This window comes from Staurois parvus, unplaced genomic scaffold (assembly GCF_062004578.1).
Source record: "Staurois parvus isolate SC_StPar_1 unplaced genomic scaffold, SC_StPar_1.0 ptg001316l, whole genome shotgun sequence".
Lineage (NCBI taxonomy): Eukaryota > Metazoa > Chordata > Amphibia > Anura > Ranidae > Staurois > Staurois parvus.
This window is the reverse complement of record NW_028319112.1, coordinates 1,318,942-1,343,771: the sequence shown is the minus strand read 5'-3', so window position 1 is coordinate 1,343,771 and position 24,830 is coordinate 1,318,942. Positions and strand designations below refer to the sequence as shown.

Genomic DNA, 24,830 nt, shown 5'->3' with positions numbered 1-24,830 from the left:
AAGGACATACATTTTGGTTGAGTACAGCACTGAACGACCGCGCAATTACCAACTGAAATAGTGCAGTGCCAAACAGCAAAAAAATGGCGTTGTCAGGAAGGTGGGTAAATCCTCAGGAGGGCAAGTGGTTAAGAACTATCTTCAGTTTAAAGAAAGACAAGGAGCCCTGTAAGTGATGGTTTGGCCCCCACAGAGCCCTCATCTCATCGAATCTGTCTGAAATTATATGAAGATACAGAAGACTTTGTGGCAGTCTATATCCACAGAAGATCTGTGGTTAGTTCTCCAAGATATTTGGAACAACCTACCTGCTGAATTCCTTCAAAAACTGTGTGCACAAGCACTGTGGGTACCTAGTAAAAAGTGGTGTTTTTCACTCATGTATGCAAGAGGCCTAAAAGTCTCATTCAACTGTAGATACCTACAAAGATCTTCCTCATCACTCTTGCCGGTGCTCCGATATGCCTCCCTTAACCATTTCTGTTTGTATCCCCACTTCACAAATCTGGTTCTTAGAAGTATTCACATCCTGCTCCTGCTAGCAATGTCAACAAGCTCACGGGTACTGTCCAGCCAGCATACTCTTTAGTTTTTGTGGGTGGAAACTCTTACATAGGAGACTGTAGGAAGCTATAGGCTGCAAACTTTGCAATGCTATCCCTATCTGGACTGATCTCAATCACAAGATCTAAAAAAGTCATCTGATCAGGGCAAAAAAAGAGCATTGGTGCATTGTAAAGTTATTGTTCCCTAATTTGTTCACAAGGTTTCTGGTCTCCTCTGATGACCCAGCCCACAATATCAAGGCATTGTTGATGTATCTGTAGCAGGACAAAATCTTGGACAGGTACACTGGCAACACCCCCATCAAAGAGTGTTCTCCCATTCCCCCCAAGTAGATGTGGGCATAGGCTGGGGCACACCTAATGCTCATGGCTGCACCCAGAGTGTGGCAGAAATACCGTCCATCAGAAGGAAACGTGCCAATAGGAAGAAAAGCATGCCAACACCGGTCAGGTGTACTGGGTCAGGGTGTACGAGTAGTCATCTTTTCATTTCTTTCTGAAAATCTGAACTCACTGTATAAATGGCTGCGTGCAAATCATAAAAGTATCCTGGGAAAGAAAAATATGTAGTCTGCCATTGCTAGTGGTTGATTCAACAAACACTACCTCCCTGGCTGTCATATTAGCCCAGGGGTCTGCAACCTTTAAGACATAAAGAGCCACTTGGACCCGTTTCCGAGAGGGAAAAAAAGACTGGGAGCCGCAAAACCATTGCAACATTTAAAACAAATCCGACACTGCATATATTGCAAAAAACGCTCTGGTCATGAAGGGGGTTTAAGGGCCCAGTAAGCAAAGGGTTAATCAGGGCCACAGTGTATCGTCATAATCACAATCATAGCCTTAGGTCAGTGGTGGGCAACCTTTTTTTTTTCAACTGAGCCAACTCTCACCAAAACGATTGAAATTTATTTTGAGAGCCACATTTTTAAAACTGAAAATACATCCCCCATATAGTAATTCATCCCCCATATAGTAATTCACCCCCCCTATAGTAATTCATCCCCCATATTAAGTCCCCAAGTCCTCCCTGTGTCAATTCACTTACCTTTGCTCCGCGCGTTCCTCTCGCCGTGTTCCCGCGCCGTTCCGGTGTAGCATGAAAATCTGTCTCCTATGAGGATCTGTCCCCCTCGACGTATCTGCGCATGTGCCAGTTTCAGGCATTAGCAGCCGATCGGCGATCTCCGGCACATGCGCAGATACGTCGAGGGGGACAGATCCTCATAGGAGACAGATTTTCATGCTACACCGGTCTTCAGGGCGGACTGTGAGAGGAGCCCAGCGGGAGCCTAGCTCCGTGGGCCGGATTAAAAGGTCCGCCGGGCCGTAGTTTGCCCATTGCTGCCCTATTGCCTGTCACCTGGTGGGCAGTGTGCTCCGGAGCCGCAGCCAAGGTGAAAAAAAACCGCATGCGGCTCTGGAGCCGCGGGTTGCCGACACCCGTATTAGTCCAATGGCTTCAAAACTATGAGCCACTGACCTGAAACAAGTGTGAAGCTCACCAGCTTTTCCTTCAATGACTACACACTTGCTTTGAGCCAGTGTTTTATAAGTACTGAAGCCAATGGGTCAGCATCACAGCCAGGCAATTGACATTTTCAGGAGCGCTTCTTCAAGTTTCCTTTACCCAGTAGGCGATGACATGTTATTGTGCCATCTGTATACCTGGCAATACACAAGTGCTGTAAACCTGATTATATCACGACACACAAGTATGAATCCATCTCCCACACACAGCAGTAAATCCCTTCAGGATGATCTCTTGCTCACTTCTGTGGGGATGCTACCGCATGGCAAGGGTTAAACACTCATTTAGGTCTGAACCCGTATTCTTAACTGCCACCCCAAAAACGTACATTGTGGCTGCTTGGCTCCATTTATATTGCTGCAGCAATTTTAATTTAGCATGTTGAGTTTGACAGGCAGCACTGCTTGTCAAACACACCCATTGTAGTCAATGAGACCATGTGCCAAACGTGGCTATGGTGACTACAGTGCATTCAATGCAACATCCCAATGGGACTGAAAAAAAAAAAAAAAATAGCATCCAGGAGGCAACGGGAACACCTTATGAATGCCTGTCAACAGCCACTGAAAAAGTGAATCACCCCAGGTCACTTCTCCGAGGGGCGCTAGAGCCTGCCACTGGTGTAAAGGAGTCCTTCAGGTGCTCAGATGAGTTCAAGGGGCACCACACACCAGGAGGTAAGCAGCCTGCCCAGCAGTTCCATACATACAAGAAATGTGTCTCATTCTATTCTGATGGCAGTCACCACCTGCAACACAGGACTTCCCATTAGGCCTCTGTGTAGGGAGCAGTGCCACTACATCAGGCATAGAGAAAAAAAATGTCTGTACATACACACACACACACACACACACAACTTGATCAGCCATAACATTAGGACCACACAATGAGGCATGGGCTCCACTAGTCCTCTGGCAGTAAGCTGTGGTATCTGGCACCAAGTTACCAGTCACAGATCCTTTAAGTGGTTGTAAGCCTCACATATTAAATATGAACAGAGCATATCCCTTTATAGTGTGTACTTGTCTCAAGCAAGAGTACTAAGTATCATTTCTGTCTGCTGACTCGTTCTTCTGCTATTCTACAATAGTCACTTCAGACAAGTTTTCCTGACACCAAGAATAAAAAGGTGACAGGGGAGGGACCTCCAGCAGACTGACAGCTTCAGCTCTGTTTGTGTGGAGGGGGTGTGTCTCTTCTATCCAATCAGCTCTCAGAGCTCTCCTCACTGAGCTCCGCAGAGTGTAACTTCAGCTCTCTGCCCCCTTTTTGCTGAACTCATAGACAAGCTTTATAAATGCAGCACTTTGAATGGATGTAGAGAAGACTTCAGATAAACAGAAGGATTGTTTCATCTCTAGTTATCACCTGAGTCCAATCACTTCACTGGGTATATGTTAGGGTTTACAACCATCTGAAGGTCTGTAAGTTATGAGATGGGGTCTCCATGGATTGGACTTGTATGTTCAGCTCATCCCACAGATGCTTAATTGGGCTGAGATCTGGTGAACCTGGAGGCCACGGCAACACCTCAAACTCTTCATTGTGTTCCTTGACTCATTCTGGAATTCCTCAGACCAGGCCACCTTCTTCCATTGCTCTGTGGTCCAGTTCTGATGCTCGGGTGCCCATTGCAGGCAGACTTGGCTGTGGACACGGGTAAGCATGGGCACCCTGACTGGTCTGCGGCTACACCACCCCATACACAACAAACTGCGATGCACTGTGTGTTCTGACACCTATCAGAACCAGCATTCACTTTTTCTGCAATCTGAGCTCCAGTGGCTCCTCTATTGGACTGGCCTCCTGGGTCGGGCCTTTGTTCCCCATGTCCTTCAATGAGCCTTGGCCGCCATGACGCTGTCACCAGTTCTCCCTCCTTGGCCCACTGCTGGTCGGTGCTGACCACTGCAGGCTGGGAACATCCCACAAGAGCTGCAGATGTGGAGTTGCTCTGTCCCCATCACCTATTATTATACAGGATTTATATTGCGCCAACAGTTTGCGCAGCGCTTTACAATATAAGGGAGACAGTACAATTACAATATATTTCAGTACAGAAGGAATAGGAGGGCCCGGCTCCTGGAGCTTACAATCTAAAGGAAGGGGGAGGTGGTACAAAAGGTGATAGCTGTGGGGGGGGATGATCTGGTGGAGGTGATTCAAATACAGTTCTTAGGTGGAGGTGGGGTAGGCTTCCCTGAAGAAGTGAGTTTTCAAAGATCACCTAAAGGCAGACAGGGTGGGGGCTGACCAGACATGCTGTGGTAGGGAGTTCCAGAGGATGGGAGAGGCTCTGGAGAAGTCCTGGAGGCGAGTGTGGGAGGAGGATATCATGGGAAGAGCGGAGTGGGCGGTATCTGTGGATGAGGTTGGTGATGTAGCTAGGGGAAGTGACATTACAATCTGGTCCTGGTACAGGCCCTCGGGTCCTCACACTTCTCCGTGTTTCTGCTTCCAACACATCAACTTCAGGGACAACATGTTCACTCCTCTTACACCCCAGCCACGTCCCGATGTCACTGTCAGCAGAGAATACATGGTACTCGTCCTGCCTGTCAGTGGTGACAACGTTGTGGCTGCTCGGTGTACAGCTCTAACGTACAGTATACACAGCATGCTGGAATGATAGGAAATGTATGGGGAGCTCAGCTCCTCCCCCAGCTCCGGGCTCTCCCCGGTCAGTGTCCTCCCAGGCCCGGCCATACACACACTACAGGGAGCCCAGCCAACGACTTTCGCTTTCAGTCAGCGCACAGCGCCCCCTCCCCCCGTCTCAGGACACACAAAGCGCCCGCTCAGTCAGCCCGGACACAGCCGGAAAGGCTCGCACTGAAGGCGGCACGGCAGGACTCTCGGCTCAGCCTCCACACTCACCCCGGTCCCGATGGAGCTCATGGCTGACAACGTACACTCTACCCAGACGGTGAGACGGCACTTTCACTGCAGTCTTCCTCCAGGCTAACTCCAGCCAGTATCGCACTACCTGATTGCACCGCAACAGACCAATCAGAAAGCTCCTTCCTGGGCGCAACAGACCAATTAGTGGGCTCATAGCCGGGAGAAGCAGCCCAATTAGCGAATTTCTTTCCACGCGCATGCGCAGTACAGAACAAACCTGAAAGTAGTTGAGAGAAACAGCAGAGTCATGAGGCAATGAGGGTTCACGATGGCAGCTCAGAGGATGAGGGAAGTCACGTGTCCTGCTGATACATTTCTATTGGACAAATGCTGAGAATTCGTTTCCTGTAGCTGGTTTATTAATGGGATTGCTTAGTAACGTCCTTTATCCTTTCTTCAAGTGTTCCTAAACCCAGGACCTGGAAATGCAATTATTTTAGTAAATATAAACTGCTAAATACCTTTTCTCATCAGCAGTTAGACAGTCTTGTGACTCTATCAGTGTCCAGCAGAGCACTGGTTTGTCCTAGGAGGCTGCATAACCCCTGACCCTCTGTCTGGACAGTGCTGATTGGCCCTGTGCTGTTTAAATGCACTCTCCAAAGAAAAAATAAAAATCTCTAGCAAAGCACACCAAACTGAGTATGTGCAGAGTGACTCCAAGGCTCTGCTCTATCAGCACATGGATTGGGGACAGTAGAAGAAGGGGAGGATCAGAGAAGTCAGGATCAAACATCCTTTTTTACACAATGCAGAGGATTAACCCCTTAGGTTCCACAGTGAGTATAACAAGCTTGCTTTACTGCATATACAGACTGATTTTACTGTTGTGGGTTTAGTAACACTTTAAACTAAAGCAGACCTTCACCCTCCTCAGCCACTCTCTGCCATCTCATTCCTACCCCCTGCTCTCTCAGGACAGCAAATTTTTTTTATATTTTAATAACCTTTTTTGAGGAATTCCTCCAGCATTTCATATGTGCTGACCTAGGGGAGGATGAAGTATTGCTCCCCAAGAAACACACTTCCTGAATTGTGGTGACAACGCTCAGCCAGTGTAATGCAGAGGAGCTCCCAAGGATAGGACTACAGAACTGCTTTCAGGTCCTTCCAGGACTGGTGTTCAATCACAGCCCAGAGACATGCTGACAAAACAGAGCTCAGTGCAGAGGAAACAATCTTTCTGCTTCTCATCTCTGCAAAGCAGGGATAGGAAACGATCTATCAGTAAAAAGCAGAAACCTGTACACACTTTAGGAACACATTTAACCCCTTGATCGCCTTAGATGTTAACCCCTTCCCAGCCAGTGTCAGTACAGTGACAATGTATAGTATTATCACTAATCTCTGTATTAATGTCACCAGTGATGTCAGTGGAAGTTAGTCAGTTTCCCCCAGGATTAGTTAGTGTCAGATTGCCATCCGCACTAACGCAGTCCCATTATAAGTCGCTGATTACCGCCATTAGTAGTATTAAAAAAAAATCCAGTATACTGTATATCCCATAGTTTGTAGGTGCTATAAAGTTCACACAAACCGATCAATATATACTTATTGGGAATGTTTTATCAGACATGTAGCGGAATACGTTTTGGCCAAAATTCATGAGGACACTTTATTTTATTATTGGATATGTTTCATATCGGAGAGTAAAAAATAATTGTTTTAATCAAAATTTTTGCTCCTTTCTTCATTTATTTTGCAATTAATGAAAAATCCAGAGGTGATCAAATACCACCAAATGAAAGCTTTATTTGTGTGGAAAAAATTATATAAATTTTGTTTGGGTAAAGCGTTGCATGACCACACAATTACCAGCTAAAGAAGCGCAATGCTAAATAGCAAAACATGGCCTGGTCATGAAGGGGGGTAAAATCTTCCACAGGTCAAGTGGTTTAATTGTGTTTAAGGCTTCATTCACGTTAGCGATTCCCCAAAATTGTGCAATTTCCAGCGCCAAACCCATCATTTAAACTGATTCCCCCAAACAGTTCTATACAAGGCATGCTGTGAATGATACAGTGCCTTGAAAAAGTATTCATACCCCTTGAAATTTTCCATATTTTGTCATGTTACAACTAAAATCGCAAACGTATTTTATTGGGATTTTATGTGATAGACAAACACAAAGTGGCACATAATTGTGAAGGGGAAGGAAAATGATAAATGGTTTTTAACATTTATTACAAATAAATATCTAAAAAGTTTGGTGTGCATTTGTGTTCAGCCCCCTTTACTCTGATACTCCTAACTAAAATCTAGTGGAACCACTTGCCTTCAGAAGTCACCTAATTAGTAAATATAGTCCACCTGTGTGTAATTTGATCTCAGTATAAATACAGTTGTTCTGTGAAGCCCTCAGAGGTTTTCTAGAGAGCATGAGTGAGCAAACAGCATCATGAAGGCCAAGGAACACACCAGACAGGTCAGGGATGAAGTTGTGGAGAAGTGTAAAGTAGGGTTAGGCTATAAAAAAAATCTCAAGCTTTGAACATCTCACAGAGCACTGTTCAATCCATCATCTGAAAATGGAAAGATTATTGCACAACTGCTAACCTACCAAGACCTGGCCGTCCACCTAAACTAACAGGCCGAACAAGGAAAGCATTAATCAGAGAAGCAGCCAAGAGGCCCATGGTAACTCTGGAGGAACTGCAGAGATTCACAGCTCAGGTGGGAGAATATGGCCGCAGGACAACTATTAGTCGTGCACTCCACAAATCTGGCCGTTATGGAAGAATGGCAAGAAGAAAGTCATTGTTGAAAGAAAGCCATAAGAAGTCCCATTTGCAGTTTGCGAGAAGCCATGTGGTGGACACAGCAATTATGTGTAAGAAGGTGCTCTGGTCAGAGGAGACCAAAATGTAACTTTTGGCCTAAAAGCAAAACTCTCTGTGTGGCAGAAAAATAACACTACACATCACCCTGAACACACCATCCCCACCTTGAAACATGGTGGAGGCAGCATCATGCTGTGGGGATGCTTTTCTTCAGCAGGGACAGGGAAGCTGGTCAATGTTGATGGGGAGATGGATGGAGCCAAATACAGGGCAATCTTAGAAGAAAACCTGTTAGAGTCTGCAAAAGACTTGAGGTGGAGGTTCACCTTCCAGCAGGGCAATGACCCTAAACATACAGCCAAAGATACAATGGAATGGTTGAGATCAAAGCATATTCATGTGTTAGAATGGCCCAGACAAAGTCCAGACCTAAATCCAATTGAGAATCTGTGCAAAGTCTTGGAAATTGCTGTTCAGAAGCTCTCCATCCAATCTGACAGAGCTTGAGCTATTTTGCAAAGAAGAATAGGCAAAAATGTCACTTTCTAGATGTGCAAAGCTGGGAGAGACATCCCCAAAAAGACTTGCAGTTGTAATTGCAGCAAAAGGTGGTTCTACAAATTATTGACTCAGAGGGAGGCTGAATACAAATTCACGCCACATTTTTCACAGATTTGTAAAAAATGTTGAAAACCATTTATCATTTTCTTTCCACTTCACAATTATGTGGCACTTTGTGTTGGTCTATCACAGTGGTGGGCAACCTTTTTTTTCAACTGAGCCAAATCTCGCCAAAACCACGATTGAAATTTATTTTGAGAGCCACATTTTTAAAACTGAAAATACATCCCCCATTTAGTAATTCATCCCCCATAGTAATTCATCCCCCATATAGTAATTCATCCCCCATAGTAATTCATCCCCCATATAGTAATTCATCCCCCATATAGTAATTCATCCCCCATATAGTAATTCATCCCCCATAGTAATTCATCCCCCATATAGTAATTCATCCCCCATATAGTAATTCATCCCCCATAGTAATTCATCCCCCATATAGTAATTCATCCCCCATAGTAATTCATCCCCCATATAGTAATTCATCCCCCATATAGTAATTCATCCCCCCTATAGTAATTCATCCCCCATAGTAATTAATCCCCCATATAGTAATTCATCCCCCATATATAATAATTCATCCCCCATATATAATAATTCATCCCCCATATAGTAATTCATCCCCCATAGTAATTCATCTCCCATATAGTAATTCATCCCCCATATAGTAATTCATCCCCCATAGTAATTCATCCCCCATATAGTAATACATCCCCCATAGTAATTCATCCCCCATAGTAATTCATCCCCCATATAGTAATTCATCCCCCATATAGTAATTCATCCCCCATAGTAATTCATCCCCCATATAGTAATTCATCCCCCATATAGTAATTCATCCCCCATATAGTAATTTATCCCCCATATAGTAATTCATCCCCCATATAGTAATTCATCCCCCATAGTAATTCATCCCCCATATAGTAATTCATCCCCCCTATAGTAATTCATTCCCCATATTGTGTTAATTCACTTACCTTTGCTCCGCGCGTTCCTCTCGTCGTCTTCCCGCGCCGTTCTGGTCTTCAGGGCGGACTGTGAGAGGAGAGGAGTTCGTCACGCTGCCCCGCCTACATCCTGGCTGCCCCGCCTACATACTGACAGCTGCAGAGTCCTGACTTTTGGGGCGGCCGCCCGAGAGGAGGGAGGGGAGCGGGCGCCCGGCACACAGAAGAGCCGCATTTAAGTTTGTAAAGAGCCGCGGCTTGCCGACCACTGGTCTATCACATAAAATCCCAATAAAATACATTTACATTTTTGGTTGTAACATGACAAAATGTGGAAAATTTCAAGGGGTATGAATACTTTTTCAAGGCACTGTAACTGTCACATTTGCTTTTGCTCTCAACCAGTCAAACCATTGAATGCCTGTACAGACTCTCGGTACATTTATTCTGCAATGAATGAACTCCTGCTCCTCTTATTTATTTCAGGTACTTATATAGCACCGTCAATTTACACAGCACTTTACATATATGTTGTACATTCACATCAGTCCCTAACCCTCAAGGGGTGTACAATCTAAGGTCCCTAACTCACATTCATACATACACATACTAGGGACAATTTAGACAGGAGCCAATTAACCTTCCAGCATGCAAACTCCAGGCAGGTGGCGCCGTGGTTGGTATTTGAACCAACGATCCTAGTATTGCCAGGTGGAAGTGCTAACCATTTAGCCACTGTGCTGCCCACTCTTGCATGGCACCCTCCTACTCTACTCTTTACCATGCTAATTACCCTCCTTTATTTCAGGAAACTAATTGCCGTTTGAAACAATATGACACGTATTCAGTTTTACTTCTTGAGAGGATTAATGTCTTCAGGATGTCTGTACTCCATAAACAGTTATATTTGTTTGAAACTCTGCCAGTCCTGAATCCTCTGTGACAACTTAAATCTCTAGGGATCTTTTCTAACTTTATTTGACCTAATAAATCCCATCGCATTGCTAGTTCTGTTGTACTTACCCTAAAGTCCTTGTGAGGGTCTGGGAGCCCCAGATATGATCAATTGTTATTACATCACACATCTTTGAGTTGTTACTTCCAGGTCTAATCAGTATGCCCCAATAAATGGTCAGAAATAGAAATGGGAGTAGACGTGCAGAAGAATACGTTTGTTTCATTTCGGATTGATTGCTTAAGTTACTAATTTTGTTTCTTTGCATTACTAACGAAATTTGTTTAGTATTTTTTCATTTAATCATTTTTGACTGGATTAAAATTTTTCCAATGGATTCAAAGTGTTTGAATTGACAATTTCGAATACATTTGAATTCATTGTGAAGAATAGCAGGATCTATTCTATTCAAAATTTTAATTTTGGAAGATGGCTATATTCTATTCTAAATTTAAATTTTTAAGTTCTAATTTCGGAAGATAGCTATATTCTTTCTATTCTATTTTTATGCTATTCTGTTCTTTTATTTTCTATTCTATTTTATTGTATTCTTTTTGAAATTCAAATTTCGGAAGATGGCTATATTCTATTTGATCCTCTTCTATTCAAAATTAGAATTTTGAAATTCTAATTTCAGAAAACGGCTATATTCTTTCAATTCTTTTGTTTTTTTCTATTCTATTCCCTTCTATTGTATTATTTTCCATTCTATTTTACTCTATTTTTTATATTCTATTCTTTTTGAAATTCATATTTTGGATGGCTATATTCTTTTTATTTTATTCTATTCTATCCTGTTCTGTTCTATTGTATTCTTATCTATTTTAGTTTATTCTTTTCTATTTTCTATTCTTTTCCTTTATTTTCTATTCTATTCTTTTTCTTATTTTATTCTGTTTTAGTCTATTCTATTTGAAGTTTGAATTTCACAAGACAGCTATATTCTATTTTATTTTTATTCTATGGTATTAGAATTTCAGAAGATGACTATATTCTATTTTATTCTATTCCATTTTTTTCTATTCTATTTTCTTTTCTAATCCTTTATTTTCTATTCTACTCTGTTTCATTCTATTCTTTTCAAAATTTGAATTTCAGAAGATGGCTATATCTTAATACACACAGTCTTTTAAGGAACTGAGCAATAATCAGCAATATGTTTAACCTTTCACATTTGTTTTCAAATTTGATTTGACAAAAGTTTGTCTCCTTGTTTCAGATTTGTTTAAATTCATTACTATTGTAATTTGGAAATTCGGATACATCCGAATCTCAGAATAACAAAAATTTAGTCCAAATTTTGATTCGAAATGAAACAAACTGCACATGTTTAAATTGGAGCTTTACACCCAAATCACATTTGCTCTCTGATATGGTTGAACCTACCCAGTGCTATTAACCATTTGCTGCCCGCCCTATGGCCGAAAGGCGGGCGGAAAATGTCATCAGCGTTCCGGGTGGACGCCCTATGGCTTCCTCCCGCACATGCACAGATTGTGCATGCTCCTGCAGAGCGGCGCAGCGGTGCGATCTGTCACTGGCCGTGTACCTCGGACACGGCCGATGACAGATCTGAGTATCGGCCCCGTTGCCGGTACCATGTGACCTGCTGTGACCAATCACAGCAGGTCACATGACAGTTGTATACAATGGATGGCTTAATTCATGCCATCCATTGTATACTAGTGTCTAGCTGTGAATAGTCACAGCTAATCACATGCACATGTCATGTGATTAGCTTTGGCCAAATCACAGCTAAGCACAAAAAAAAAAACCCTGAATGAATCGATGTCATTCAGGTAAATGCTTGCTTATAGCAAAGTAATTCTTTGCTATAAGCAAATTGTGTAAAAAAAAAAAAAAAGATACTGATCACTTCCCCAAAGTAGTACAATGATACTATGGTAACATTGTACTACTTTGGTCATAGTGAAATGTGAAAAAAAAATCTTAAAAAAATGTAATAAAAAATAATAAAAAAAAAGAAAAAAAAAATATATATTTTTTTTCATACTGTCACCAGTCAGTGTCCCTGATCACCGCCATGCCAGTTATATGATGACGCTGTACTGCACTGATGACAATATGTAAAAAAAAAATAGTGAAACTAATTTTTTTAATTTTTTAATTTTCAGAAACATTATGACAAAAAAAATACAACTTCAAAAAACTCGCCATGCCTCTTATGAAGTACGTCAGACTGTCTACTCTGCAAAAAGGGGTCATTTGGGGATATCTGTACTATTCTGACATTCTTGGACCTCAAGAAATTAGATTGGCTGTCAGTACTTCAGGATTGATCAATATTCAGATCTATACCATAGTTTGTGAACTCTATAACTTTCCTAAAAACTAAAAAATACATCCTAATTTGGGTTATTTTCACCAAAGACATTTAGCAGAATACATCTCGGCCTAAATTATTTATTTAATTATTTATTTGCAAACTTTTATAACAGAAACAAAGAAAAACATTTTTGTTTTCAAAATTTTTGGTCTTTTTTTGTTAATTTAGCAAAAAAAAAAAAACCCCAGTGGTGATTAAATACCACCAAAAGAAAGCTCTAGTTGTGTGAAGAAAATGATAAAATTTTAGTTTGGGTGCAATGTTGTATGACCGCGCAATTGTCATTCAAAGTGTGAGAGCGCTGAAACCTAAAAACTGGCCTGGGCAGGAAGGTGTAAAATTGCCCGGTATTGAAGTGGTTAATTCAAAGAGTCTATGGCTTGCTCATGTTTTGTTTACTTTATCGATCTGGAAAAAGTGTCTTAAGAAGTACTCTCTCTTTTCCCTTTGCCCACCCTTGTCCAATGTGTTCTTTAACCTGGCCTTCCCAGACTTTTTATCATACAGACGAAAGTTTCCCAGGTCCCAAGCTGGTCTCTTTCAACTTCATCACTTGGTCCATCCTACATCCCACAGATTACGACCTTTTGACAAACTCCAAAATAAATTTCTTATTCCGAAACAACTCTTTTTCTCATATTTCCAAATAAAACATTTCTTCACTTCTATGGCCCCTTCTTTGGTTTTGGACAAGCCTACTAAATTTGATTAAACTGTATCCATGCTCAAGATACCCATCAGCTACATCTGATTTCCTCTATTTATAAAATTCTTCATGAAGCTGACCCACTTTCTGAAAATAGTCACACCTACTTGCGTAAACATACACATTCTCCAATGTCCTTTTCCCATTGGGAAAAAAATCTGGACATCTACTTCTAAAGCTTCATGGTGTGTGGTGCAGAGAATGACTTCTGACAAGTTTATTATTCTGGTACAAAACTCCAGAAGTCCTTCATAACTGCAACTTGTCGATCTTGCAGCAGTGTTGGAGATTTCAGCTGGATATTAGCACACATTTTCAGGTTTTCCGAGACTGTCCATGTATCCAACCCTTCTGGGTCTCAGTGCTGTCAACCCTTCAAAGTCTTTTTGGTATAATGTTTCCCATAGACTCTGTTCATTACTTACTGGGTCTGCCTTTCCCGGGCATCTCCAAGCACACTAAAAGACTGACAACTTATATTTTACTAGCTGCGAGTAATAGTAACAGTGAGTTATACTGTTATGGCGGTTAACCTCTGACCCACCACGCAAGTGCAATTATTGGGCCAATCCAATATTTGTGATATTTTTATTTTTTACTTTCACTTCCAAAGACAATGGTAAAAAGGACAAATTGAGAGGGTGAATCTTCCTAACAGGGACACAGACAGTGATAAAAACCTAATAGGTGTTATATACACTGCTCAAAAAAATTAAAGGAACACTTTTTAATCAGACTATATTTAATTAGTTTCAGCTGCTTTGGTGTTAATGAAAATAACAACAGGTGCACTAGATGGGTAACAATGAGACGACCCCCAAAACTGGAATGGTTTTACAGGTGGAGGCCACTGACATTTTTTCCCTACTCATCTCTTATGTTTTTCAGTAGTTTTGCATTTGGCTGGGGTCATTGTCCCTACTGGTAGCATGAGGCGATACCTGAACCCTACAGAGGTTGCATAGGCAGTCCAACTCCTCCAGGATGGTACATCAATACGTGCCATTGCCAGAAGGTTTGCCATGTCTCCCAGCACAGTCTCAAGAGCATGGAGGAGATTCCAGGAGACAGGCAGTTACTCTAGGAGAGCTGGACAGAGCAATAGAAGGTCCTTGACCCATCAGCAGGACTGGTATCTGCTCATTTGTGCAAGGAGGAACAGGATGAGCACTGCCAGAGCCCTACAAAATGACCTCCAGCAGGCCACTGGTGTGAATGTCTCTGACCAAACAATCAGAAACAGACTTCATGAGGGTGGCCTGAGGGTGCAATGTCCTCTAGTGGGCCCTGTGCTCACTGCCCAGCACCAGAGAGCTTGATTGGCATTTGTCATTGAACACCAAAATTGGCAGGTCCACCACTGGCGCCTGTGCTTTTCACAGATGAGAGCAGGTTCACCTTGAGCACATGTGACAGACATGAAAGGGTCTGGAGAAGCCATGGAGAATGTTATGCTGCCTGTAACATCGTTCAGCATGACTGTTTTAGTGGTGGGTCAGTGATGGTCTGGAGAGGCATATCCATGGAGGGACGCACAGACCTCTACAGGCTAGACAATGGCACCCTGACTGCCATTAGGTATCGGGATGAAATCCTTGGACCCATTGTCAGACCCTACACTGGTGCAGTGGGTCCTGGGTTCCTCCTGGTGCACAATATTGCCTGTCCTCATGAGGCAAGAGTATACAGGCAGTTCCTGGAGGATGAAGGAATTGATACCATTGAATGGCCCCCCATGCTTGCCTGACCTAAATCCAGTAGAACACCTCTGGGATATCAGGCAGCACAGTGGCTAAATGGTTAGCACTTCCGCCTGGCAGTACTAGAGTCGTTGGTTCGAATCCCACCCATGGCACCACCTGCCTGGAGTTTGCATGTTCTCCTTGTGCCTGCGTGGGTTTCCTCCGGGTACTCCAGTTTCCTCCTACACTCCAAAGACATGCTGGTAGGTTAATTGGATCCTGTCTAAATTGCCCTAATATATGAATGTAAGTTAGGGACCTTAGATTGTACACTCCTTGAGGGTAAGGGACTGCTGTGAATGTACAATATATATATGTAAAGTGCTGCGTAAGTTGATGGTGCTATATAAGTACATAAAATAAATATCATATTTTGGGCCATCCGATGCTGCCAGGTTGCACCTTAGACTGTCCAGGAGCTCAGTGATGACCTGGTCCAGATCTGGGAGGAAATACCCCAGGACACCATCTGCCATCTCATTAGGAGCATGCCCCGACGTTGTCAGGCATGCATACAAGAACGTGGGGGCCATACAAACTACTGAGCACCATTTTGAGTTGCTGCAATGAAATTTCAGCAAAATGGACTAGCCTGCTGCATAATTTTTTTCACTTTGAATTTCAGGGTGTCTTTGAATTCAGTCCTCTGTTGGTGGATAATTTTAATTTCCAAGCACCTCTGCCCTCCACCCGAGCCTTCCACTACCATCCCCCATGGCGAGAGAGAGAAAGACACTCACCTTCACTGCTCCGGACTTCCCCAGGAACGAGAGTCGGGCTGTGTATACACCGTCATGAAACCCACAGCATCTCTTGGAACCCACCAGGTTCCCATGCCATGTGTGTCCCTTCTTCCAAGGAGCAGTGCTGCCCCCCCCCCCCCGAAAAATGCCACCCTAGGCAAGTGCCTTGTGGTACATACGCCCCTGACTCCAGCTAACCATTTTTAAGCAGTTCGTTTTTTCTTTTTGGGATAAATACATAAAAGCTGACCATTGTAAGCACTCCTGTCAGGGTTAACGGTTTGTCTCAACCCTCTGACTGACACTTTTACTGGATAGCTTAGTCTGTTAAAGGAAGTTGAAGAAAAAAAAAAAAGACATGGCCAGATTACCAGGTGAAAATAAAGATCCCTTAAAAAGAAAAATGCAGCCATCACAATTACAGCGGAACTTTAACGATTTCCGAAAACTGTTACATTCTAGGCATTTTGTGAATGATGACTGGCACAACTGTTCTCTCAAGTGAACTGGCTTCTTTCAGAATTAATCACATGTGCAGTACCATGGCAACAGCAGATACAACAAAGGCAAAGATGTTCGCTTGCTTGGCTGTAAGGGATAGGAAGGTTTAGTACTGCTTTAATGATTCATTTGCTGCAATCTATTACATTTTTGTTTTGGAGTTTAAATTTGTGGGTTAGTCTTTTAACCACTTGCCTACAGGGCACTTATACCCCCTTCCTGCCCAGGCCAATTTCCAGCTCTCAGCGCCGTCACATTTTGAATGACAATTGCGCGGTCATGCAACACTGTACCCATATGAATTTTTATCATTTTTTTGTGACAGAGCTTTATTTTGGTGGTATTTAATCACCTCTGAGTTTTTTATTTTTTCTTAACCACTTGCCTACCAGGCACTTATACCCCCTTCCTTACCAGGCCAATTTTCAGCTTTCAGCGCTGCCGCATTTTGATTGACAATTGCGTGGTCATGCAACATTGTACCCATATGAAATTTTGATCATTTTTTTCTCACAAATAGAGCTTTCTTTTGGTGGTATTTAATCGCCACTGGGCGCTTTACTTTTTGCGCTATAAATTAAAAAAAGTGCAAAAAATTTGAAAAAAAAAAAAAAGTTTATTTGTATCTTTTATAAAATTTTTCAAACAGGTATTTTTTCTCCTTCACTGATTTGCGTTGATGAGGCGGCACTGATGGGCACTGATAGGCGGCACTGATGGGCACTGATAGGCAGCACTAAAGGGCACTGATAGGCAGTACTAATGAGGTGGCACGGATAGGCGGCACTGATAGACAGCACTAATTAGGGGTCACGGATAGGCGGCACTGATATGCAGCACTGATAGGCGGCACTGATAGGTGACACTGATGATGGGTAGTGATAGACGGCACTGACTGGCATCACTTCTGGGCACTGACTGGCACAACCCCTGGGCACTGACTGGTGGCACTGACTGGCAGCACTGCTGGGCTGCACTGGTGGGTGGCACTGGTGGGCAGCACTGGTGGGCACAGGTGGGTGGCACTGGTGGGCACAGGTGGGTGGCACTGGTGGGCACATGTAGGTGGCACTGGTGGGCACAGGTAGGTGGCACTGCAGAGTGGCACAGGTGGGGGCACTGCTGGGCACAGGTGGGGGCACTGCTGGGAACGGGTTGGCGGGGCTAGTGGGCGCACTGCTGGGCGGAACTTGCGGGTGTCACTGCTGGGCACCGATCATCAGGGCACTGATGATCGGTGCCGATCCCCGCTCTGACAACTGCCGGTTCTCGGCAGTACTTTCCTCACGATCTGACAGCGTGAGGAAAGTGCAGCCGAGAACCGGCACTTGCATTTCCCTGTGATCAGCGTGTCATTGGACACCGCTGATCACGTGGTAAAAGGCCGGTGGGATCGACCTTTCACCACATCACGTGATCAGCTGTGTCCGTAGGACACAGCGATCGCGGAGATCGCCGGGTGCGCGCCCCCTGGGGCGCGCAGGAGAGCGCGTTCTGGGAGGACGTCATATGACGTCCACTCAGAACTGGCCGGCCGCGGTGAAGCCGTCATTCGGCTATGCGCGGTCGGCAAGAGGTTAAACAAACAAAAAACCACTGAAAATTTTGAAAAAAATAGTTTTTTCTTAGTTTTTGTTATAAAACTTTGTAAATAAGTGATTTTTCTCCTTCACTGATGTGCGCTAATGAGGCTGAAGTGATGGACACTGATAAGGAGGCACTGATAGGTGGCACTGACTGGCACTGATGGGTGACACTCAAAGGCAGCTCAGATGGGCACTGATATGTGGCATTGATGTGCACTGGTAGGCACTGATATGTGGCATTGATTGGCACTGGCACATGGCACTGTTCAGCACTGACAGCTAGCACTGATGGACACTGACAGGTGGCACTTCTGGGGCCACACTGATCATCAGGGCACACTGATCATCAGTGCTCTGATGATCAGTGTATATGTCCCCTCCGCAGAATGCCGATTACTGGCTCTCCTCTCGAGCTGTCAGCGTGAGAGCTCGGGAGGAGAGAAATGCCGATAACCGGCATTTCCCTGTTTACATGTGATCAGCTGTGATTGGACACAGCTGATCACATGACCAAGCCGACATCTTTGGCTCTTTCTGTGGATCGGTGATCCGCTGTGTCCAAGGGACACAACGCACTGCCGATTGTCGCACGCTCCCTGAGCCGCGCATGCACGGTGAGAATGGGAGGACGTCATATGATGTCCTCCCAGAACGAGAGAACCACCTTGCGCCCGTCATTGGACTATATGGCGGGCAGGAGGTGGTTAAATGTGGTGGCTGCATGTGTTTCTTTTTTTCTTCTTTATTTTCACTTGGTTGTCAGGCCAATAACTCTTTCTTTTAGGGAATCTCAACTCTGGACGGAGATGCAAAGGAGACATCTTTTGGAATGAAACATCGTCAATCTAGGGAGAGCATAGTTAGATGTGTCAGCAGATTTTTTCAGTTTGTACTCCAGTGAAGACTTTTTAAAAGCAGTTAAAGCACCTGTTTTTTTTGGGGCTGGGGTTTGGTGGTGGTGGGGGGGGGGGGGGAAGGTTTGACATAAATGACTAAAAACTGACCAATGTAAGCAATCATGCCAGTGTTAAATGGTTTGTCTCAACCCCCTAAGGCCTCCTTCTCACTAGTGGTCAGGGGGTGGTAAAAACAGGCAGCTAAGCCGGAGTTTTACCACTAGGCTAAGATGACCGCTTCTTTGGCTGTAAGGGAATACCTACTGGCAGGATCAACAGGTACAGTACCTCAAAGTATTAAAGCCACGTGAATCAGCATAACAATTATGCAACTATCAGTTGAAAAAGGTCAGCAATGGCCGCCCCATTACTTATCCTAGGAAGCTTTGGTTCCGATTGCTCATTGTTGTGTTAATTCAGGAAGGGGATGGTAAACATGTTTACCAGCCCTCGACCCAGCCCCCCACACAGTCTCCATCCTGACACCAATCTTCCGCCACAACAGCAGCTGCTGTTGGTTATAAAGGGGAGGAGGGGGAAGCCAACCCACATTGCTGCAGGGAAGGGGCACAACCAGAGCTAACCCGACATACACCTCTGTGTGGCTTTTGTTGCTGCACCGAATTTGGTGGGAGGGGAGAGAAGCCGCCTGCAGCTGCAGGGGAAACACGGGGGATCAGAAGGATTAGTCCCAGTGTGCAGTTTGTACTCCAAAAGATGTCTCCTTTGCATCTCCATCCAGAGAACAGGGCAGAGTGGGCACTTTTTCCCTTGGGGCCAGTGTGCCTCGCAGACACTTGCATACTGGATATTACTCCACTTAGTCCACACTGGCACCTACCACTGGCAGAAACCAGCATTGAGAAGTGACACCCTCTGAGATGAGAAAACTGCATGCCAAACTCTGTCATGGGAGAAAATATAAGACGAGATGCTAGAACTGTCAGTGGCAAGCATAACCAACAAAGACAAGAGACACATAGCTGACAGATGTTAGAATGTTACAAAGGTGAATGTGATTTTTTTTTTTTTTTTAAAAGAAGGAATATCATGCTGATTAAGGACCATAAACAGTGATCAGTTAGATTTTAATAATCTGTAAGTGCTGAATAATGTAGGGCATCATATGAATACTGGGTTGTGGCCAGGGAGATGTTGTGTAACCAATTGTAGCTCCTTACAGTGAAGAATTATCAGAAAACCTCTAAAGCAAGAACAGTTGAAGCTGCTTATCAGTCCAATTTCCCTTTTTGTTTCCTAATACCGCCTAAAAGCAAAAAGATGTTGCTATAGGCAACAAAGTAAATTTCCCTTTGCTACATTAGACTAAAGGGGAATTTTAGAGTAAAGTGTTATTGATACTATTGACTGATGTATAGGGTATTAACCGCTTAAGGACCGCCCTATAGCAGACATACTGCTACAGGGTGGCACCTGTGCGCAGAATCACGTATATATACAGACGTTATTTTGCATTTCTGGATAGGGGGCGTGCCATTCGCAGCCGCAGATGTCAATCACTGGGTCCCGCCGGTAATTACCCGCCGGCGCCCAGTGATTACCAGCGATCACTGACGGGGCGGAAGATTGTTTGTAAACAAAACAATCTTCCTCCGTCAGCTCGAGCACACTGCTCGGGATGGCTGTGCAGAGTACAGCCATCCCGAGCAGTGTGCTTACAGTGAAGAACATACCCCCAGCCCCCTAGTAAAAAAAAACTCCCAGCACAAAGTTAACCCTTTGATCGCCCGTCACATTAACCCCTTCCTGCCCAGTGCCATTAGTACAGTGTCTGTGCTTTTTTGATCACTGTATTGGTGTCACTGGGGTGTCAGTGACACCTAGTTCCCCCCCATGTCAGAATGTCTGCCACAGTCCCACTGTTCACCACCATTACTAGTAGGAAAACAAAAACCCATTATCTATACTGCCATTTGTAACCGCTATAACTTTCACGTAAACCAATTAATTTACACATATTTGGATTTTTTTTTTAGCAAAGACATGTCACAGAATACATTTTGGCCTAAATTTATGACAAAATTGGATTTTACAAATATGTTTAATAGCAAAAAGTCCAAAATATTGTTTTTTTTCTCAAAATCATCAGTCTTTTTGTTTATACCGCAAAAAAACAAAAAAAAACAAAAAACACAACAACATGCAGTCGATCAAATACCACTGAAAGAAAGTTTGATTTGTGGGAAAAAAAAGGATGTAAATTTCATTTGGGTGCGACATTGCATGACTGCGCAATTGTCAGGTAAAGTAACAGTGCCGTAACGCAAAAAATGGCCTGGTCAGGAAGGGGGGGGGGGGGGGGGGTTAATCCTCAGGAGGGCAAGTGGTTAAAGGACAACTAGCACCAAATATGGTTTCCAAACCTACTGCATATCCACCCTTGTGCTGTGGATTTAGTTTACATAAACCCAATACAGCCCCTTTTTAGAGGAGATCCTAGGAAGCATAGCAGGCTGCAATGATTTTGATACCTGTAAGTTCAGAAGCACTCACAAAATGTTCTGCGATGCCATATCGACTGTTTATTGTCCAGGACTTGCAAGCATATGCAGGAACAGCATTGTTAAAAAAAGTTAAACAGGAAAACAGTGCAAAGACACAACTGTAGTAAGTTGAATCTAATAAATACAAACATTTAGTGCATCCGTCCCCACACAAAAGCAGGGTTCACACATGAGCACTGCAGCCTTTTCTAGCGATGCAAGATTTAAACCATAAACTATTATGCAAATACAAGGTCAAAAGAACAAACGACACATTGGGGAAGGTGCCATTTTTAAGTTATTCATATTGCTGCTAGTTTCATGTCTCAGGGACATGTGTGGCTGTTAGTAAATTCTTATATTTGAAGCCTATTGGTCCCAGAATCAAATACTTTGCTGTTGTTGCTAAGCCTATTTGGATGGAGCAATAAAATGCTGATACAGATTCAACATGTCACACTACTCAAGTAGATTATGACTGTGGTTCTGCTCAAAACATCAATAGCGAATGCAGTACACACAACTTGGCTTCCACCGCACCTTGTAGTGTGTGCACAGTCAATACATATCAACTTGAGAAATAATTCAATGCTCTGGTGACCATGAATGCCTATATACACCACACACACTATACATAGGGCAGAGCAAAGCAATGTGACATCGTTATGCTCAGATGTACACATTACTGTGTGTGCTGAAAGAAAAAAATCGGCTGTTATCTGTTTTTCTCGTATGCAGTAATAGGAAAGGAATGATGCTATTTGGATCTTTCAACTGCCTTTATTTATAGGAGATGTTTTCCGTAATGGATTATTATGATTCAGCAAGCGCTGTCTGACCTGCTTATTGTATATAAGGGGCCATTAAAAAGCGGTGAGTTTATTTCCATATGAAGGCGCTATCGTCGTGAGCCACATAATTTGGGTGAAGTGCACAGCTGTATAAATATCGCATTAATTTTTTTTTGTGGCACAAGCTTTTTTTTATTTACGGAAATGATGGGATTTAACAGACATTTCTGTGATTAACAATGAAGTTGTTGTGCTGTGTACATCACTTACACACTACACTATTATCTACACACATTTATGTTTGTTTTATATACACTTGGTTTTATTACAGTAACAGTTTGTGTTCTAGATTAGAGCACTGTATTTTTTGAATATTTACTAAAACTGGAGAGTGCAAAATCTGGTGCACCTCTGCATAGAAGCCAATCAGCTTTCAGATTTTATTGTCAAAGCTTAATTGAACAAGCTGAAGAAAGAAGCTGATTGGCTACCATGCACAGGTATACCAGATTCTGAATGCTCCAGTTTTAGTAAATTTCCCCTGCTGTTGGTCTTGTGGTGAACACAGGTGAAGAGAACATTCAGGGATGGATGTTCACTGTAATTTCAGGGATGTTAGCATGTAATGTTACTCACCATCAAATTATAAATTACCTCTACAGTGACTAAGGAAAGCTCCAAGTTATCCTAATAAGATATGCAGTTAGATAGCACTTTAATGTAACTCAACAAACTGAAGTATCCCCTGTGTAACAAGGCAAAATACTTCATATAAAAACAACAGTCTCCCTAGCAGTGAAGGGTACAATAAATAGTGTTTTTTCTTAGCATATATGTATATAGTCTTTGATCAGGGCAAGCTTCAAATACAATGGGTAGAAACATCATTTCTCGGTGGAAAAGGCTCTTTTCATCAAGGGGGGTGCTGACTTTCCAACATCAAACATCATTTCAAGAGGAGGGTTGTTTAAACAGCACCAATCGGGTATACGACCAGTCTGGTTATAATATTCTTTAGATACAGAACGACTGCCAAGAATATCTTGTAAAGCCCCAAATATTGCACCTACATAGAAAGGACAAAAAAAAAACAAACAAAAAACCCATTAAAATATATATTTTGTTATGACATAGATTTTCCATCATACACACTGGGGGAGATTTACTAAAACTAGCGAACACAGAATATGGTGCAGCTGTGCATAGTAACCAATCAGCTTCTAACTTCGACTTGTTCAGTTAAGCTTTGACAATAAATCCTAGAATCCAATTGGGTACCATGCACAGCTGAACCAGGTCTAGTAAGCCTCTACCACTGCATTTTATCAACAAATACCAGAAACATTTGCTTGGCTCAATGCAGGCGTGAAAATGGGAGTGCTACCTAACCCCTGACCAGAAAAGGTGCATCAAGATACACCGTGGATGATGTTCTCACACTTTCAGATCAAATGTAATGATACAATTAAAAGGATTCCTTTCCTTAAAGCAGAACTGAAGGCATTTTACAACAGACTGTGAGCAGACAGGATGTTATCGCAGAACAGACATGCAATTTTTCTTCTGCAATAAAATACACCTGCCTGCTAGCAATCTTCTGTGGCATATAAATGTGCAGCTCAGCTTTTATCTCCGGCACCGTCCCTGTATGCCAGGATGACTGACTCCAACACATGCGTAGGAGTTATGTCATCCCGCACAGTCCAATGGAGATGTCCGAAGACCGGTATCGGTGAGGGACCAAGGTCATTACACAGGAGGTAAGTACAGTGCTTTCAGTTCCACTTTAAGAATGAATGACAAAGAAAAAGGGCCTCTGAACTTATCTGCACTGTTTGCTGCTGTGAATGAAGTAAAACACCCACCACTTCTGCATAGGATTTTTTTTTGTGTATAAACAATTTCTTTTTTTTCCCCCCCAAACCAAGGTGATATCTCCTCTTAGACAAATGTCACCTGAACAGCTGATCATTTTGGAAGAATTTTGGCTTCATATACACTACTATACTAGGTCTATGATACTCAGTCTACAATACCTCCAAGCCAGGAGACACAGTTTGGTTTTGCTGGAGGAGTGTGAACCTTGAAGGTCTTAGATGCCAGAATTTCCTTATATTTTGGTTTTTCCACCAAGTAACGAATCTCTGCCATTAACCGATGAAGAAATCCTGGCAGCATTGCCGTGCCACCAATAACCACAATGTTTTCCGTCAGTTGTTTCCTGGTGTCTATTGGACACTGTTGGACAGAGAAGAAACGGATATCAATTGTAAATGGGGATCCAACTGGGAGTTGAAATAATTCTCATTTCCATTTCACAGATATCAGATTATGAAAAACAACAAACAAGGAAATTGTTACTGAACTACATTTTCCACTCCCAGCTACAGTATAACTCAGATGATCTAATGAAGGATGTTCATCTACCGTAAAAAGAAACACACAGGGCAGGCCCCTCCTTAGAACACCACTAACTGAACTGAAACATATTCTAGTGGCCCACTCACTTCCTTCTGATGAGTAGAAGCCTTTACTGAACTTGCTCTGGAAACCAACATCAATATATTCATACCGCTACTTGTACAGATGTCTGCTAGTTGTATATATGAAGATGCAATACCTAAAAAGGTAATACCACTCTTTAGTTCTTTTTTTTTTTTTTTTTTTAAACCCAATATTCTGATAATCCTCCAACAACCACATCTGCAGTCTGGCC

At 43.1% G+C, this 24,830-nt stretch overlaps 2 protein-coding genes across 2 annotated transcripts in view; both read right to left on the bottom strand.

The window, feature by feature from the left end:
* Positions 1 to 5,133, bottom strand: part of PSMA3 (proteasome 20S subunit alpha 3) — a 32,638-nt gene extending 27,505 nt beyond the window's left edge. The window contains exon 1 of the mRNA XM_089661125.1: positions 4,975 to 5,133. Coding sequence (XP_089517251.1) covers positions 4,975 to 4,995 — 21 coding nt within the window. The 5' untranslated portion in view covers positions 4,996 to 5,133. The remainder of the gene's footprint in view (positions 1 to 4,974) is intronic.
* Positions 5,134 to 21,339: 16,206 nt separating this feature from the next.
* Positions 21,340 to 24,830, bottom strand: part of ACTR10 (actin related protein 10) — a 28,356-nt gene continuing 24,865 nt past the window's right edge. Inside the window, exons 12-13 of the mRNA XM_089661124.1 lie at positions 24,151 to 24,352; positions 21,340 to 23,180 (exon numbers count right to left, since the gene is read on the bottom strand). Coding sequence (XP_089517250.1) covers positions 22,999 to 23,180; positions 24,151 to 24,352 — 384 coding nt within the window. The 3' untranslated portion in view covers positions 21,340 to 22,998. The remainder of the gene's footprint in view (positions 23,181 to 24,150; positions 24,353 to 24,830) is intronic.